Here is a 19,811-nt window from a genome sequence, read left to right as displayed (position 1 = left end):
GGCAGTTACATGCTACAGTAGTCCGATATCGGCCTTTTCGACAAGTAAGAAGCTTCTTGGGAAGAAAGGAACGTGAACAAAATGCCAGATCGATAACTAAAAAAATGAGAGACAAGTTCGCTTATATAAAGATGGGACGAATATGATTCAATCGACTCAGCTTGCCACGTTGATAATTTATATATGTATATATCAATATTTTGATAGCGTTAAGGGTATAAAAATTGAAAACTCTAAAGCCGCACCTAAGGCAGTGTTGCACAAAAGCACACCAAACACACACAACATATCCTCATATATACGCGCACACGCAAGTTGTTATCACGTTATCTGTGCATATGCATAGCCATCAGTTTTCTCATGGCAAGAAAAAGTAAGTAAAATATTAGGCGTAGCAAACCGAAGTGGCAAGCAACAGAGAAAACAGACCGAAATTTTAAAATAATTAACGCACACACAAACACACACACATGTAATTGTATACAAGTGTGCATATGTATAAGTTCTAATATGTGTATGTATAGCAAACGTGAGCGCATATCCCAAATAGGTAAGCGATTACATGCATGTGTGATTACACGCTTCTCACATACACACACGTGTGTTGGATGTAAGCATTTATATTATATGTAGTGGTGTGCTCGCCTTTGAAATACTCGGAAAAATATGAGTGCTTCTCGATAATCGGCTAAAGCCTTAAAAGCTTTAGCTTATCTAATCAGGCGAGCAAGCATCTAATGGCTTTGTTGAATTTGCTGAAGTGAAATGGTGAAGTGCGCAGTTGCAGGAGACTGAAGTAAAATGGAAAACATTTTTGTTGCTCTTAAAATTTCAAGCTAGAAGTATAAGTGTTCTGCAGGTAAATGATTAGGAGTCAGGGGAACATCAGCCTTTTTGCGCCTCTAGGCGATACTCATACACATCCAACGATGAGTTTGCTAAGTGAAAACCTGTCTCGATTCGGCAACAAATTTTTTCTTCGGAAGTTGTGGTAATTTGTAAAAGACTCGTACCAGCACTCCGCAGAATTTAGGTGCGATCCGACTAACTTTTGTTATTTTTTCGTTTTTGAGAGCGTCATTCCTTCTTATTCTATAACTATCAGTCCGCAGAATGTGAATTCAGTCCGACCAACTTCGGTAATTATTTCGTTTTAGAAAGCGCCCCTCTTCGCAATCAATAATGGTGTTCCTTCGAACGTATGTCTGTCTAAAAAGCTTTTCATGAAGCCCATCAGGCATTTAGAGGCTAAAGTCGGTCAGGTTCGCTACTTTGTCTAGATACTGTCTACTTCCTCACCTCGATTGAGAAGAATGGTTCTTCTAAGCATCTGAAAATAGTCGAAATGACAATAAATGCATACTTAAGCTTCATATTTTTGTCAGAATTTTCACTTGAGGTCTGATATCGAATATCTGAATATCCGTGAAATCATAAAAGACAGGTTCGAAGATTACTAAAAAGAAGACTGGTCTTTTGTAGAAAGTTTTTCTGTATAAACTATGCCTTACTGAACAAGTTTGGAAATCATTTAAAATATTTTCTAAAGAAAATTGAAAATGAACTCAATCCTTAACCAAAGCTGTAGTTTGATTAAGGGAAGAGACTCCCTAATTCGATTTTCATTTATGTAACAACCGAAGTAAGTTCTTACAGAAGGGTGATTTTTAAAGAGCTTGATAACTTTTTAAAAAAAAAAAACGCATAAAATTTGCAAAATCTCATTGGTTCTTTATTTGAAACGTTAGATTGGTTCATGACATTTACTTTTTGAAGATAATTTCATTTAAATGTTGACCGCGGCTGCGTCTTAGGTGGTCCATTCGGAAAGTCCAATTTTGGGCAACTTTTTCGAGCATTTCGGCCGGAATAGCCCGAATTTCTTCGGAAATGTTGTCTTCCAAAGGCTGGAATAGTTGCTGGCTTATTTCTGTAGACTTTAGACTTGACGTAGCCCCACAAAAAATAGTCTAAAGGCGTTAAATCGCATGATCTTGGTGGCCAACTTACGGGTCCATTTCTTGAGATGAATTGTTGTCCGAAGTTTTTCCCTCAAAAATGGCCATAGAATCGCGAGCTGTGTGGCATGTAGCGCCATCTTGTTGAAAACCACATGTCAAACCAAGTTCAGTTCTTCCATTTTTGGCAACAACAAAAGTTTGTTAGCATCGAACGATAGCGATCGCCATTCACCGTAACGTTGCGTCCAACAGCATCTTTGAAAAAATACGGTCCAATGATTCCACCAGCGTACAAACCACACCAAACAGTGCATTTTTCGGGATGCATGGGCAGTTCTTGAACGGCTTCTGGTTGCTCTTCACCCCAAATGCGGCAATTTTGCTTATTTACGTAGCCATTCAACCAGAAATGAGCCTCATCGCTGAACAAAATTTGTCGATAAAAAAGCGGATTTTCACATTTCGAACCGAACACTGATTTTGGTAATAAAATTCAATGATTTGCAAGCGTTGCTCGTTAGTAAGTCTCTATTCATGATGAAATGTCAAAGCATACTGAGCATCTTTCTCTTTGACACCATGTCTGAAATCCCACGTGATCTGTCAAATACTAATGCATGAAAAATCCTAACCTCAAAAAAATCACCCGTTAGGAAGACTAAACTAATGTTCTAGTATGTGACGCAAGGCTTAAATTTTGGGTAGTGGATTTTAAGAAGGTCGTTTGAATAGCCGATATACATATGGTATATGTTCCAGACCATTATCTTCTTTTGTAAAACCCGAAGTATTGGAAAAATGTTTCTAGAAAATCTACGGATTCATGGATTTATAGTGCCTATAAACGTCTTATGATTAGTGAAGAACGAGTTCCTCTTTATTAATTTCGATTCGAGGATCCTCTAAGTCATTCTACAATGGAATTAGACCAGTAATGATTGCTTTATAGAGTTGGAGTGACAAATTCGAATCTAATTTGGGTTTGACAGATATTTGTTTATGACGAAAAAGTTGTACTGGCGATATATAGTATCCAAAAATATTCTAAATTCTGTAGGTTTAACCTAGGAAGCCGATAATAAAAAGGCTTTATTCTGTGAGGGTCGTGGTTCGATAGAAAACTTTCTCAAGAAGGTGTCCACCTGTTTCCGAAGTGCAATATAAGCCTTGGGGAACACAGAGTTATTCGGTTCATAATCAGTCAACATTTGGTATCAGGTTGGGGCTATAAAGTGGAAACATAAAGACCTCTCAACCAAGCTCTTGATCTATTTGGCGAGTCAGTATTGATGTGTATGGCCCGATATTGTACCGTTGGAATAAAAATTCTCTTTCTTTATCCAAAGTTGGCAGCTTCAGGCCGATTGCTTTCTTCAGACGGCCCAATTGTAGTACAAGTTCGAATTAAGAGTTTGGCCGTAGGTGAGTAGCTCATTGTAGCAAAATAAAAATGTTTCCATAAACTTTTCGTACCTACAAAAGCTTCAAAAGCTGTATTTCCAACTCAAACGAGTACAAACGTCTAAACCAACTAGCTGTGCACAAAAATTTCCCAACAAAATACCAATTTGCGGTCCAGATTATTTAGCTCTGGAAGCACCAGAGATGGTCACATTCAACTTTTAATGGCACCAATTTTTTGCCTTCCACTTATTTTCTTGTGTTTTTCGGTGTGTTACGAAATGAAATTCCATTTTCCAAGCTGTGTGCGTAAGTGTACTCGTACGCCGGTGAACTTTGCCATTTATTCACACTTTTAAAAGCTTTTCGCATTCAGTGATGCCAAAGGATTGCTGCTTGAATGGAAACCACTTTCAGTAATAAATGCTTTTAGTCTACCAAAGGTATGAAGGTATAGTACAGTGGAACAGTTACGTGAATATTGGGCACACGCACACTCACACACGTGCCCACATAAATGCATTTGTATGCGTAAATTGCTCACGTTGATGTTGCATTATGCCACCGCTGCTCCGTTTCGCTCCCGCCGCTACTTCGGCACCTCTAATAAATCCGAGTGCTAAACTTGGCAACGCCATGGACGTTGCGTACGATATGATGATAAATGCCACATTTCCTGCTTCATCACGTACGCCTAATTTGGATGTCCTGACTCCAGTCGACTATAGTGAGTAATTTAAGTTAACACTTGCAAATGTCACATGACTGCAACTACGCACGATAGTTCTGATTGCATATGCTCCATACACACACACACACATACATGCATATACGCATGTAGGGATAATCGTGGGTGGCGAAACTGTGCCAAATGTGTTGCTTAATGCAGATTTATACACGTTCCCCATATATTTAAGTGCGCGTGTATGTGTGTGTGTGTGTGCGTAGCGGTTTCTATATAATTACTTTCAGCGCGTACTCGTAATGTTTCGGTTGTTTCGGCGGTGCGCTGAAAGCTCTACAGCGCATTTGTGAGCTGTCAGCGACAATTATTTAAATTACAGTTATATTTTTAAATGAAAAGCTGAAAATGTAATAATGTAATTCAAGCGAATTATGAAATGAAATTATGAAATGGTCCATTTATTTTCAAATGGCCAATGCTGGGTTTTCATTTAATGGGTTCTTTTGTTACAAATTCGAGAATGCGAGCGCGGAAGCCTTCATATTTTTAATCGGATATTTGTTGAAATTTATAAAGTTTGAAACCTTTTAAAATTTTTACAAGAGCGCTTTCTGTCATAGCGCCTTATCCAAAACAATATTTTTAGACTCGCTAAACTATAAGGAATAAATTTTAGAAGAGAGATTCCTGGTTTATACTCATGTTTAATATTATTTATGAAAAAAAATTGTTTTTTTTTACGAGGCAGAATCGCCATATAAATCAGGAAACTACCTCGAAATCACAAGTGCCGAAGTAAACAAGCATAAAAGCAATTGCGTATCACGTCTATGTACTATATACATAAGTATATGAATAAGATGAACAATATATATACAAACAAGATAATTTTTAACAAAATTTAAAATTAAATCTTTGGTGATGAGACTCCATCAAGAATCAGTGTTTATTGATGATATGGCGAATTCAATCGAGGTTGTAGATCACTGCAAGGTGAATTTCGTGAAGGTCGTCTACAATCAGTTGTTTCTACGGAAACTATTGATGTCGTGCCATGATGATGAATCGTGGATTTACGCGTATGAGCCAGAATAAAACAGAAGTCGACCCGTATCATCATATTTCCTAATACCTTTACGAATAACTAATACCATCGATAAAACAAGTTCGTACAGAAAAAATTTTCAGGGATTTCACCAACTACCAGAAAAAGGGTAATGGTGGCAATATAATTTTCACAGTTTTCCGAAATCAGTTATCGTCATCATAACAACACGCAAAATATTAATCATTCATCTTATTATTTTACTTAGTTTCAAATAGAGGATCCCGAAAACTTTAGGCAAATCGGTGATGTGCAATGAGTTCATTTTTATTTTTCGAGACCAACTTAATGTTTTAGAGCTGAAAAAACCATTATTCAAACATTTTAATACACTATAATTGAATCGATGGTGATACTTTGAATAATGAAATTTGTGAAAAAATGTACAATATTGGAGGATGGAGTCATGCGTAGAAGTTCACGAAAGTGAGGAAAGTTCTTTGATCGCCATTCACTTGGGAGTGGCCAGAAACGATTCTTTTACATATGACTCAAGCAGCTCACGACTTCCGTTCTTTGACCAAGTATCCTCTGGGTAGCCTAAGAACATCCGTTTGAAGGCGAGCTAAAGTGAGAAGGCGAAATATCCCCTACTTAGAGTTGTGCGCTGGCTTTGGGACCCGCCACGTAAAAAAACACCCCCAATGAAAACCAACAATCAGCCTGCTGTTGTTGAGTCGGCTATAATCGCGTAAGCGGTGTCTACGCCAGTAAAGAAGAAGAAGATATAATATTTTATTTTACTATGAGAGTATACAGTATCTATCGAAATAATTATCAGTTTCAGGGTAAAAGTAATAAATACTAATATTATTATCTTGTTGTTGGTGGTATTCTCGGGTTTAACTTACGTTCTCCCACATAAACCGTTGCGGTTATAAGAATTCGAACTTTCTGTTGTGTATTATTTCCTTTTATTTCAACTAATAATTATTTGACAAATCGAAAATATTAGGTGAGGTTATTTTCTCGAAGAAATTGGTAATATTGTGCCTCTTCCATAGTATTAAAAAATTAGAAAAATATTAATTATTTGTTATGGAATCCAAAATATGTGCAGCTGAGACAAATTTTAAATTATTCAAGCCTTTCAAAGTATAGTTTACTACCATTTTGGGAGCAACTTGCAATGTAAGTAAATGAGTATTGTGTCACGAGGGCCTATTGTGGCCTCTCCTAAGTTACAAAGACTAACCCATCTCCAGGAAATTGATAAATGCCAATATACTGCTAAGTGCTATTGAGGATATATGTCCCTATTTCGAAACATGTATCCAAGGGCCTTTATCCTGCGCCTATAGGCAGTCAATTATCTGGTGTACTGGACTTTCAGACCCCAAGTCGCAGAACGGACAATTTTATATAAGTGCTTCTTGAGCTTGTAATCGCAAATTTAGAAGGCGAAAAGTAGCCTGAGTTTTGTGAGGTTGATTACATATTTAAACCTTTTAAGGTTGTAACTGTCCATTAACAACTTGGCATGGCACATGCTTAGGAGTTGTTGCCAATGCTTCTCCCTACCCACTGCTTCATCATTTTTTTATGGTATGGGGAACAACCGCAATGAAAAATTGCGGTCTTACCATGTTGATGAATGCTGCGGAACGGAAAAGATCATCAGCCTGTTCATTCCCGGTTATACCTTTGTGACCTGGCAGCCAAATTGGGTGCACTTGGTTACGTTCTGATAGACTGTTCAGTCGTTCCTCCTCCTGCACCAATAGCGATTTGTTCAAAATACGCAGAAATCGCTTTGAGTGCCGCTTGGCTATCACATAGTATAGCTAGGTATACGTTCATTGCGATTGCTGCGTTGGAGGTTTAACTCTATGCACCGACTTATACCAAAGACCACCAGTTGGAATATGATCGGAAACCTGACACTGGGAGTTTTGGGCGTAAAGGAAACTATTAAACAATTTAGTAGTCATAACCACGGACGATTGGAGTTCTAAGAAAATATTCGGGCGTTTCAAATGCTAGACAAAAGTCAACAGCATGGAACACTATAAAGATACCGCCCACTAAATCTTTCTTTTCGATTCTCCTAATACATAAATCTTAATCAATTTACTTACTTATTTTAAATGGCTTAAGAGAATTTAACTAAAATTTAATATTAAAAAAATATGCCTTAAAAATATGCTTTAACTAGTTAAAAATATTATGTTCTTTGTTTTTGTATTTAAGAATTAATTAAACAATATATTGAGTACTTTTTGTATGAATTACCCTTCCGGCCAATCGCTGCAAGTAACTAATGCAAAATACCACACATATGTATAAGCACTTTTTCACCTGTCCGTACCTATGTGTGAGCATGTGTGTTTATCTTCTTTGGTCATCTGATCGTTCGATAATTGACAACAATTTATATTTAATGGTCTGCAATTTTAATTATTATTGCACTTGTATAAATACCTCTGGGCTATTATTTTTCAATAAAGAATACTAACTACGATTTAAATTATTGTGGGGTCATGAAATATATTTCATTTACAACAAGTTGGTTTCTTTTTTTTCGGCTTCGTAAAATCCATTCATTAATTTCCTCTTATGTTTGCACACAGACGAATTTTATTGAGATTGCTCACTCAAAGTACTATTTATTTTATTTCACTTTTATTTTCAAATAAATATTTAGTAGTTCCTTCCGTTTTGGCAGTTTTTGATAGTTTTCATAGCAACTGCAACAGCTTGCCACTTATGCATTTGCCATACTCCTTTGGTACAGAGAATTTTGCAATTTTCTTACTTACAAACTGCACTCAGATTGAAATGCAAATACTTGCAAACCAATCACTTCCTGTTTCAAACTGACTCTCCATAACATATCGAAAATGTTATAAAACAACAACAATAAAAAGCGAAACTTTAGCTTTGCGTATAAGTGTAAAAATATAATTTTGTACACCCAGCAGAAAATTGACAGTTGAAAAAGTTGCCACACTTTTTATTTTAATTTTATATTTTGATTTAAAATTTTAGAAAATTTCTTATATATTTTTAAAGATCATTGATTTTTAATTTTCCAGAATAATATTTAAAATTTTTTTTATTATGATTGATCATTAAGAAAATATGTCTCTATAGTCAATAATTCTTAGCAATAGTAATTTAACCAAAAACTAGGTTGAATCGATAGAAAAAAAACTGTTTTTTCCAGGCTTAGGTTTGATCCAGAGATCGCATTCGGACTAATAAATACAGTCTTTTGTGAAGCCATAAAAAATCGAAGTTTTACGGTTAAAATTATTAAAATTCTGAGAGTCCGTGAAAGTTCTATCATTACAATCGGAAGTATTTAGTATCGTTTAGTCATATAGCGAAAGTTCTACTCGCTAAATATACTCCATTCTACATACTACTCGCTAATATAATATGATTCTGTAATGATTCAAAATACTCATAGATACAAGTTAAAGTACACAGCGAGATTTCAAAGTGCCACCTTCATAATTTGTCTTGGAGTAATCTGCGACCCCGATGAAATTCATTGTACCATTGATACTGGCCTTTGAAGAAGTTTTATCGCCTTCAATCGGCATTGTTGCCAAGTTAATCTACGATGAAATATTTAAGTGTAGAAAATAATCGCGCGAAAATATTCGCGATCTAATTCCAATTTTTGGCTGAGATGAATATTTTCAGTTACTGCAAACAACACAAATACTGCTCGTATGTCGAAGAGCTCTGAGTTTTCATACCGTCAAAAATGTCAAACTCTACGACAAAGTTGTGAGTTGACATATTGCAACCATAGAGTTGTCAAATGCCGAAATATAAAATACAACCTACTTATACCATTTATAGCGTCTCTAACGCTTTCTTTTAGGTGGCACAAACAACGTGGCTGTAGAATTTAATTTATAATTAAAATTTTTGCGAGTTTGTGCACGTCGTGTTCTACCATTTTGATTATCATTCGAACGGATTCGCAGAGATGTCGCTTTTGGATTTTCAAACACTATATCCTTAATTTTTTCATATTTTCATCAGTTGAAGAGATCGCAGGTCGTCCGGAACGATGCGTGTCTTCAACGATCTCCCGACCGTCTTTGAAGGCTTTGCAGCACTCACAGGCTTGAGCTTTTGATAAAACTGAGTCACCGTAAGCCTTTCCGAACATTTGCAAGGATTCCGCAAATCAAAATTTGGGAAAAATTCTGACAATTCCGACTTAAGCAGCTGCTGTAAACAAACTGGTTGACAGATCGCGCTCATATTTGGCATAGTATTTAAGGATAGTCCTACTAACTTAGCTAAATATATATATTTTTATATATCATTTACTTGGGAAATTAATTACAATTTCCGGGTTCTCTTTCGTCTCAATGTAGTTTACCATGTTTTATCTTATTTATATTTAATTGCTTTTAATTATAGGTTTTCAGTTAGACATACTGAAACTTTTCCATTTTTGTTCATTTTCATTACAACTTTCAAGTACAGGGTGACCATGTAAAATAAATCGAAAAACCAAACGCGCTCTGGCTTGGTCTTCGGCAAGTGAAATATATAAAATCCTTATTTTTGCTGAGATTTAACATAACTTTTCGAAACCCTAAACGTTTTAATGTTTTTATTTTATTTTAAAATTTACAAAGTCTAAAAGAGAAACCATTAAATCATAACCTTTTATCAAAGACAAGGACATTGCAGTTTAATATTAAATTTGGTATTTCTACGCGCATAAAAATTGCGGTTATATACAATACACATCCGATATAGACGAAAACCAATGCAAATAAACGAAAATCTATAAATCCACCTCGGCTTTTATTCGCTGGGTATAAAAGAAAAATGAATAAAAGTAAATGTAAATTGTAATGCTTACAGTTTCCGGGCACAAAACGTTATTGATTTCAATCTCCTGTCGATAAGTGTATCACCGACTGCACACACACATACAAATATGTGTATAAACACATACATAAGTATGCAAACACACTGTCTCAGAAGTGAATGAAATGGTGTGTTGGTGCACAAGTATGCAATAAAAACCTTTTAGATTTCAAATATATTTCTTTCAACTAGCATTTGTTTATTTTTCCATACAATCCTTGAGAGAGTTGAAGGTAAGATTTATAGCCAGCGCTTGCAGTCGACATTGCCATTGGCAACACAAAGTGGTTATTGTTTACGGCAATGGACAGTTGCCAATGCTGCACGAGTATTTTACTTCAACACACCGCCTGGTGTATTTATGAGTCACAGGGGCGGCGAAGGAGTGTGCGTGGAGAGCAGCATGGCGATTGTAGCAATCATAGCAGCATCCTTTTCCTAGCAATCCATAACGATTTCCACACACACACATACACTCACAAATCTTTCTCCCCATATAGCCCCCAACCGCCATTAACGGCAACTCCACCGCCACCGCCACTGTGCTGCCGATAGTCAATGCAAATATTACGTCCTTGACATCTTTCATTCAATCTAAGGTGAAATGCATTGTACGCACACACTCATGCAGATACGCAACTGTCCGTTCATCGCGCACTCACACACACACACACACATGTATGTATTTGTGGAACTACATATAAATACATGCAAATGCATACACGTACAAACATATACTCACATACAGCTTGTATATAGCTATACAATATATAGTATGTATAAACCTATATGTATGTGTTCATGTAAATAGATATGTATGTATGTGCCTTGCGAATCCAGTTGATGCTGTGCAAATGTGCTCATATGAGTCGAGTATACATTTGAGAATGCGAGCTCAAATATTTGCACAGTCATCAGCGCCATCCAAGCTGTTAGATGATGAACGACCAAATGGACAGAATGCTTATATGTGCAACAGCAGTGGCAGCAGAAGCAGCACCGGAAATGGTCATTTTCGGAAAATGTGAAAACTTTGCACAACGCTCGTGCGCTTTCTTTTCACTCTAGTCACTCTCTACCCCTCTCTGTCGCTCCCTCTCTCACTCTCTCTTTCACACTTTCGCTCTGGTTTTTATGGCTTCCGTGCCGTTTTGTTTGTTTCTTCATTATTGACATGACAACATCATTGATTCCCTTGTGCTTTATGGTTATTGCCAGTGTTCCATTTAGTGGCGCGTTCCAATTTGAATACACACTCACATACATCTACATATATAATACATGCATAAGTAACGGCTGCATGCAAGGGAGTATATTTTCGTAGTGGATTTGGAGAAAAGTTTGTCAGCTCTTACTTTACTGCGAACTTTACAATTTCCAGCATTTGTTATTTGGTTGCCAAACACTCGCTTGCTTAGTTGGTAGTTTTTGAAATATTTGCATTGCTTACCCTCTAGTGTGCCGGTGTATATTCTCGAAATGTCATAATCCACCGGTCCATGCGTGCTTTCGATTTCAACATCACCCGCAAACACCGACAGTGGATTCTGTTGGAGAACCATGCGAAATTCTCTGAAATGGAAAGGAAAACAAATCGTGTCGGGTTAAAAAATCAATCGTTAAATTTAGTTCGAGTACAATAAATAATATACATATTTTAAAGTTCCGAATAGATATTTGCAATTATAAAGCATTCCGCTAGCATAATTCCTTATTATGTTTATAACTTTTTTTTTGAGTAACGAGTTAGTGTTCCACTCTTTAGGAAGCACCTATACACGATCTCATTTTTGCTGAAAAACAGGAGTTTCTTTATAGTTCTCTTTTCTAATAGTTAATCTCTCTCATCAAATAGTTTTTTATAAACTGCATTAGCCGTTCAGGGGCAACCAGAACACCCAACGGCCTTTATTTTTACAGATGTTATCGAGGCATCCATCACATCTATATATGTACCTATGTGTGTAAAAGTTCGGTCAAACATCTAGTAGATTAGTATTCCAAAGATACTACGGTATCACAGTCTTGGTTGGGTGGCCTCTTTTACTATTCATAGTTGTACATATAAACAAGATGCAATCATAATGGTCGCATTGCATTTTAGGTCTTTGGCTCTGACCAATTTAAGAATTTTTATCCATATAATTAAGTTTTTTTCTTAGCCGGAAACCTTTTTAATAGTAAAAATGAGAGAATGTTGACTTTCAAGTAGAAATCATTGAAATAAGTAGCGTCGAAAGACCATCAAACGTCTGCGACGCTACTTAAAAAATAATAAGGCTCAATGTCCATCAAGTAAACCTAAGTTAAGATATCTCGTCTTATCCAGTTGTAGAGTCGAGTATGCTGGAGTCATTTTCCCACTTTCTTTATCCTTTAGATATGATTTGCAACAGGTCAATTCAAAAGTCCCTGACCTGATACAAAATCGGCGCCACTAGAATTAAATCCATACGATTTACGAGGTTCGTTTCAAAGTAAACAGGACTTTTTGAATCTAGCGCCCCCTGACGCCGCCATCTATATGTCGACTGGTGCGTTAGAATCTGCTATCTTTATCCACTGGCTAATGAGAATTTTATGATAATTCATTGATTGAAAGTGAAGTTATTGCGTTTTAAGTGTCAGTATGTTTGTGTTTTCGGTGCGAAAATGAGCTTCTAACAAAGAGCCAACATTAAATTTGGTTTTAAAATTGGTAAACTATTACCGGTTTCAATTGATGAAACAAGTTTATAGCAAACATTGCCTATCCCGTAGCATAGTGCGGTTTCAACGTTTTCAATGTGGTTGTGAGGACATAAATGACAATCAACATGTGGGTCAATCAAAATCCGTGATCACCGGAAATTCCATCGAAACTGTGCGTGAATTCATCAAAAATCAGCCGAAATGATCATTGAAATTCATGGAAATGGAATTGAACATCTCCAAAACATCGATTTATTGCGTTTTGGCCGAAAATTTGGGCATACGAAAAGTGAGTGCGCGGGTTTGTTCCGCACAAATTGACTGACAACCAAAATTGCTCAGAATCTAACATTCGAAGCACGATTATTTGACCAAAAATCACATTTTAACCATTAACCACTCCCCGTATTCACCTGATATGGCACTGTACGACTTCTTCCTTTTTGGAAAAATGCATTAGCCCATGAAAGGAAAGCGTTATGCAGACGTAGAGGCCATTCAAAAGGCTTGCACCGGCATACCCGCAGCCATACCGGCCAACAAGCTAAAACACTCGTTTGAAATGCTTTGGACCGTGCAAAATGCTGTATTGAAGCAGAAGGCGACTATTTTGAATAAAATAAATTGATTTTGCCGAGAAAACCATTTGTTCTGTTTCGAATACTCTGCCAGGAAATCAACCATCAACGTTTGATATTCTAAGTTAAGACGTGGTGAAATAAGCACCGAAGACAGTGAACACAGTAACCGCCCAAAATAAGTTGTGCTCGATAAAATCATCAAAGAAGCCCACAAAATAATTTTGGATGACCGTAAAGTAGCTGGCACTCTAAAGATATCCGCGAACATCATATCATTCGCGAATATTTGGGTATGAGAAAGTTCGGTGCAAAGTAGGACCCACGTAAGTTTACTTTTGACCAAAAACAACGACGAGTTGATGATTCGAAGTACAGTGTGCAGATTTTAAACCGTAACAAAACCGAATTCGCATCAGTAGCATTTCATCTATCATTTCATTCCAAAGTCTAATAACAGTCATCCGAAGGGATTGCACACGATGATCTCGCTCCATAGCAGGAAAAACGCAACAGTCTGCTTGCAAGCTTATGGCGTCTGTATTTTGGGATGCGCATGGAATAATTTTTATTGACTACGTTCAGAAAGGAAGGATTATCAACAGCGACTATTACGTAGCGAATAGAATTGCTTCGTCATCCATCGTATTCTCCAGATCAGCGACTGTTTCCTGTTCTCAGATCTCAAAACCATGTTCGCTGTGAAGAAGTTTTCGTCGAATGAAGAAATGATCGCCGAAACTAACACTTATTTAAAAGCAAAGGACAAATTGTAACACAAAAATAGTATCGAAAAGTTAGAGGGTCGCTATAATCAGTATATCACCAGGAAGGGAACTATGTTGAATAAGAAAAAAACGAATTTTACCAAAAAAAATCGTTTGTTTCTATGGTAAGCTGAGGACTTTTGAATTAACTTGTTATTCTTCCCGTTTTAACTGAGTTTCTTACACTGCTTTATTAACACTTTCCACTATGCCAATGCAAGACAACATAGGGTTGAATAATATTTATTCATCCATTTGTGCTGAATTTTATTTCGAAGAAATTGATTTCCTAGAAATTCAAAGCATTCAAGAATTTAGAAAATTGTGTGATTGATCTAATGTTGAAGATAAGAAATAGAGCGCAGTCTTTATTTAATCGTTTAAGAAATTGTATGGTGAACAACTGATCTGCTCGTATGTAATATATTCCCTTTAAATCGGGTTCGCTGAAAACATTTTTGTTAGAGACCGTAATTAATTTTGAAATACTGCAAGATTTCTGATATGAAGTACCAGCAGTGACCCACATATGTATAGCTCTTAACGCACTGAAGATTACATTTTTTGAGAACAAGCCGTAGGCTGTTGAGGAAGGCATATTTACCTATTTACAATTTCTGGATGAAGTTTATGCCTTTATAATACAATTATTTTTCTACAAATGAGGAACGGAAAATTTGCTTTAGGTTTTTATTTGCGTGTTAGTAGGTTTCATAAAATCGCTTAAACATTTTAGCAATTAGAAACCATAAATAAAGTGGGAAGAATATACATATATGTCTTATTAAAGTTACTGTCTTCAAAAAAATGTCTACTGCTCCGTACGACAAGTGAGCGTTAAGCACAAAAGGTATAGTTCTCTCATTATCTCTGCGAGTTAACGCACGCTTTATATTCAAAACCAGTTCTTCACTTACCTGTCATGAGCAAAGAAATTCAGTCTGATTGTGTGCACTGGCCCGAATTCGCCCAAATCCAGTGCTCTTTTTCGACGATGACGCTTCTGTTCGATGTGTTTCTGATGTGCCGAGTGCAAATGCGAACGATCGAAATCCGCCGCCTCCCAGTGCCGTATATAGGGCGAGAGCTTTTGTGTGTGTCCTGCAACGAAAGAAGGGAGAACATGAAAAAACAAAATAAATTAGCGAAAATTTAATTATTAGCGACATAAATATGAAATGTTTTTGCCGGCGCAGAAGTAGGCAAGGGGCTCGAAATACTTCCACAAACAAGCAAAGACAACACAAATTTTTCATACAACTTTAATTAGCGTTTTTATGCCTGTGTGTGTGTGTGTGTGTTGTTGACGTTGCTGTTGTTGACTGCGAGCAGCAGCAAGTATGATGCCGTATCGAGTTTGTGGTAATTACGAACAATAGCAAAAAAGTTCGGCTCAAAGTTTTGAGCGTAAAACCGCAAAATGAAAACTTTGCGTTATTTATTTTTAATTTTTGTTATTACAAAAAATATGCGCGCTGAGGTGTACTAATTGCAAAGTTGCACAGCACTGCATAGCACAGCACAGCACAGCATAGCATAGTACAGCAAAGTCATTTATAACAATCTTTTTTCACCACTTTTATTTCTTTTGCATACGCTTGAGCAGGGGGCTGCGTGGGCGCGCCTGTTTACAAATATATACATGTGTGCGTGTGTGTGTTGCGGCAAATGTGTGCGGCTGAAGTGTTTGGAGTACTCACTTGTACTTAAAGTCGACACATATGGCATGCGAGTAATTGTTTAAGTCATTGTACATTAATTTTGTAATTTTCTACTTCAGTGACGTTTTCCACACACGCGCACACACATGTGCACATACTTGCATGCATTTACCCAGTCTTCTGCAGTGCGATTTTGGTATTATCCACGTCGCTTGGCGAGCATTGACACGAGGACTTTGAGATAAGCTAGTGACTTTTCATGACCCCATTTCAGCATACTTGGGCTAAGTAAAATTTGGATCAGAAAAATTTGGAGCAGGTCAAGGCACTTATTATTTGAGTTTGTAAATACACATATAAACTATGTTTCTCTGACTTGGTGACACACAAAGAGCTTCAGTCACAAATATATAAGCTAGTAGTATTGAACTATAAGAGATTGAAGAAAATTTCGGTTTGTGGACCTCAACACCTGCATGTGAAGAAAAACCAATGCAGTCGTACATGTGACAACTATTTGCAATTCCAAGGTATACGTTTTAGGTGTCCTTGTCCTCCGTATTATTATTATTACGAAAAATGTTATATTTGTGGTTCGAATTGGCCAACATCCAAATTGAATTAGTGGTGCCAGTGTTGAGCTATTACCAAAAATTTATTCGCTTGGAATATGAGGGACTAATAAAATAACTAACTACCAAATCCAGACTCCCATTCGAACAGTCGAGGAGAACTATAGTGTCAAAGTTTGCAAAAATGAGGAAGAATTTATATAATGTGGGTATCAATCAAAAGGGCGGTTTTACAGAAATATTATCTAACTGTACAGAAATATTATCTAACTGTTTATATAAATAGTGTTGACTCCTACAGAAAATATTGCAGTTGAAAACTTAAAAAAATGTGAGCCAAACTAAATGCTTCAAAAGTCATCTTGATACATTTTAAAATGTTTCTATTTCGTGACTGAGTTGCCATCTAGCGAAAAATTCAACACAGGTCACAATATTTTAATACACTTGCCGAAAATTAGACCCTTTTGAAAGCCAGCCTCACATTAATCAGAGAGATTTTAATTTAACATTTGTTTTTAAATAGTGCTGCCTCTTCGAACAAATACGAAGAAACAATAGACTTAAAAAAAATAGTACTGAAAGGTTTTCTTCAATTTATGCATATTTTGTTTTAGTCTAGCTGACCACTGAAGCGTCTTCTAAGTGGTTGTAGCTGCCATAAAGATAACAGGAGATCTTCTGCTACGGACGCAACCTCCTTGAAAGTGGTAACTATCCGCTCTGATTGTACAATAGCGATATTTGCCTTAAGTTCGCTAAAAACTAGTGAAGGTCTAGTGGTCTAGACTCCTTATCATCGAGTTGTTTTATGATTAGTCGGGTTTGGGGAAATGATTATTGCAGGAGACTGTAAGGCTGAAGAGCTTGCTGGGACAGGTATTTTGATCTTAATAACTGCGAAATGGAACAGACAGCAGTTCTGTAGGTTCTTTGTGGTCCGCTACTGAACTATTGAGCGTCAGACCGCTCTACAGTTGCAGAATTCGTCTGGCCTAGGGTAATTTGTGAGAGGTATGGGAACTCTTCGATCTCAGCAAGGTCCCCCTCTCAATGATTGTAAGAGTTCCAACTCAGTATTGTCCGATTGGGATTCTTGTTCTCCGATAATAGGGTAGCGATATTGGCCTCGACTTCGCTCAAACCTGGAGAAGGAATATCTAAACTCCTTATCATCGAGTTTTTTATGACTAGATGGATTTGAGGAAACGGGTATTGCAGGAAACTGTAAGGCTTAAGAGCTTACTGGTACATAGATCTCAGTAAATGCGGAATGGGAACGGGCAGGAGCTGCGTTGGTTCCTTGTGGGTCGCTATTAGACTTTTGAGTCTTCAACTAACGACCAGCTGCTTGCCGGGTTCTTCTGACTTAGGATAATTCGTAAAAGGTATAAGGAACTCCTTAGGAGTTTCAACTGGACACCGTCCGATCGGGTTTCTTGCAGTAAGGTTTAACATCTTATCATAAAAACCCTAAGCAAATTTATGATAGATCCAGAGATTCTTGGCGATAGATGAAATCCATCTACATACATGTTTTTGGTATAGTTTCACAAAGGGCTGTTCATAACAGTCTAAGTGTGATCTACCGCGTTGCAGAAGGATCAGCCATCTAACCTAACATACCATCTATGATAAAGAAGTGCAATCACATATAGAAAATATGTTGTATTAAGCTACCATATGTCTTGTTAATATCAAAAACTTTTGTTCAAGAAAAATAAGCCGCCGGCATATCAAACAGCCCTCGTGTGCTTTGCGTTTGAAGTTTTTAGCCCAACTTTTTATATGCAACCTAACAAAATGCAGCGCAGCTCGTTGCATAGAAAAGGTAGCACATATACCACAGCACACATAGACAAAGCGAATCGCGTTAGCACCCATATTGAATTACAACAAAATAATGCGATTGCGAAAGAAAAGACATTGCGACGTGTTAAGATCTAATCGACACTCGTAAATTTTCTAACTGAAAATTGTGAAAAATTGCCTTTTGCTCGTAATATGCCCATTATTACTTTTTCCCAACAAAAACGTGACTTTGCACGCACGCGCTAACACACACACACACACACACATCAACTCACGAAAATGAAAATGCATTGCTGGCGAAACGTAGAAAGGAAATAGCAGAAAACTTTAAGTTCAACTTTAATTCGTCTTAACTTTACACATAAATGTGCCGTTATTTCCGCTTGGTGCCAACGTGCGCATACAAACGATGTGCGGAATATCAAAAAAAAAATAATAATAACAACAACACTTATGCAATTAAATTATTAACTATTGTGTGAGCACTTCCCCACTTTAGTCGATCGCCTGTCATTTTCGTGATTCTTTTGTTGTTTTTTTTGTATTGTTTGTTTCCTCGAAGAAAAGTAATGACTTCAGCGTCTTATTTGCTGCGCTTGCTTTCGCAATACGACGGCTTATAATAAATACAACAACAATAAGCAACTCATAGCAGTAGCAAACAAATTTGTCTGCAACGTACTTATGTATGATAAGCCCGTGAGCTATCAATCAATTTGGTTAATCATTAAATTGGCCCCAATGTCGTGCGTTGCCGCTAGCCCAGACCTAGACCCAATATGCAAAGATGATTGCCATTAATTTTGTTCGATTTTTCTTTGTACCGTAGCAGCACGGCTGATCGCCCAATTTAATAGAGAAGATTATCCTATTAGCACATTGTTTAATTATCGCTAAGCAACAACACTTGCGCTCATTAAATTAGCAGCCGTGCAGTAGGCTTTGACATTTCAAGTTCATTTGACTTGTACCATTAGATTCTGAAGTTGAATGTTAAGTACAAAAGAAATTAAGCAATATAAAAAGGTTAAAACGTATATTTTATGTTATATTAGATATACAGTGTTTTACAATAAGAGTTATATGACTTTGGAAAACAAAAAAAAAATCCAATTGTTAAGGAAATTCAAATGTTTTTTATTTAATATGAAGTACAATCGATACAATTAAGTTCTGAATATAATATCATTCAAATTACTTCTTTTGGAGCAACGAATTCGATGAACCCAATTTTCAAGTAAAGGGTGATTTTTTAAGAGCTTGATAACTTTTTTTTAAAAAAAACGCATAAATTTGCAAAATCTCATCGGTTCTTTATTTGAAACGTTAGATTGGTTCATGACATTTACTTTTTGAAGATAATTTCATTTAAATGTTGACCGCGGCTGCGTCTTAGGTGGTCCATTCGGAAAGTCCAATTTTGGGCAACTTTTTCGAGCATTTCGGCCGGAATAGCCCGAATTTCTTCGGAAATGTTGTCTTCCAAAGCTGGAATAGTTGCTGGCTTATTTCTGTAGACTTTAGACTTGACGTAGCCCCACAAAAAATAGTCTAAAGGCGTTAAATCGCATGATCTTGGTGGCCAACTTACGGGTCCATTTCTTGAGATGAATTGTTGTCCGAAGTTTTCCCTCAAAATGGCCATAGAATCGCGAGCTGTGTGGCATGTAGCGCCATCTTGTTGAAACCACATGTCAACCAAGTTCAGTTCTTCCATTTTGGCAACAAAAAGT

At 36.8% G+C, this 19,811-nt stretch overlaps 2 protein-coding genes across 3 annotated transcripts in view; both read right to left on the bottom strand.

The window, feature by feature from the left end:
• Positions 1-19,811, bottom strand: part of LOC105229909 (uncharacterized) — a 133,768-nt gene that overhangs the window by 32,350 nt on the left and 81,607 nt on the right. For both annotated transcript variants that reach the window (XM_049448541.1, XM_049448542.1), the window contains exons 3-4: positions 14,951-15,134; positions 11,448-11,569 (exon numbers count right to left, since the gene is read on the bottom strand). In XM_049448541.1, coding sequence (XP_049304498.1) covers positions 11,448-11,569; positions 14,951-15,134 — 306 coding nt within the window. The remainder of the gene's footprint in view (positions 1-11,447; positions 11,570-14,950; positions 15,135-19,811) is intronic.
• Positions 1-19,811, bottom strand: part of LOC105229900 (dnaJ homolog subfamily A member 4) — a 131,550-nt gene that overhangs the window by 66,428 nt on the left and 45,311 nt on the right. The gene's annotated exons all lie outside the window — the stretch shown is intronic.

This window comes from Bactrocera dorsalis, chromosome 2, assembly GCF_023373825.1.
Source record: "Bactrocera dorsalis isolate Fly_Bdor chromosome 2, ASM2337382v1, whole genome shotgun sequence".
Taxonomy (NCBI): Eukaryota; Metazoa; Arthropoda; class Insecta; order Diptera; family Tephritidae; genus Bactrocera; species Bactrocera dorsalis.
The sequence above is the reverse complement of the archived record's forward strand: the minus strand, read 5'-3'. Positions and strand labels throughout refer to the sequence as shown.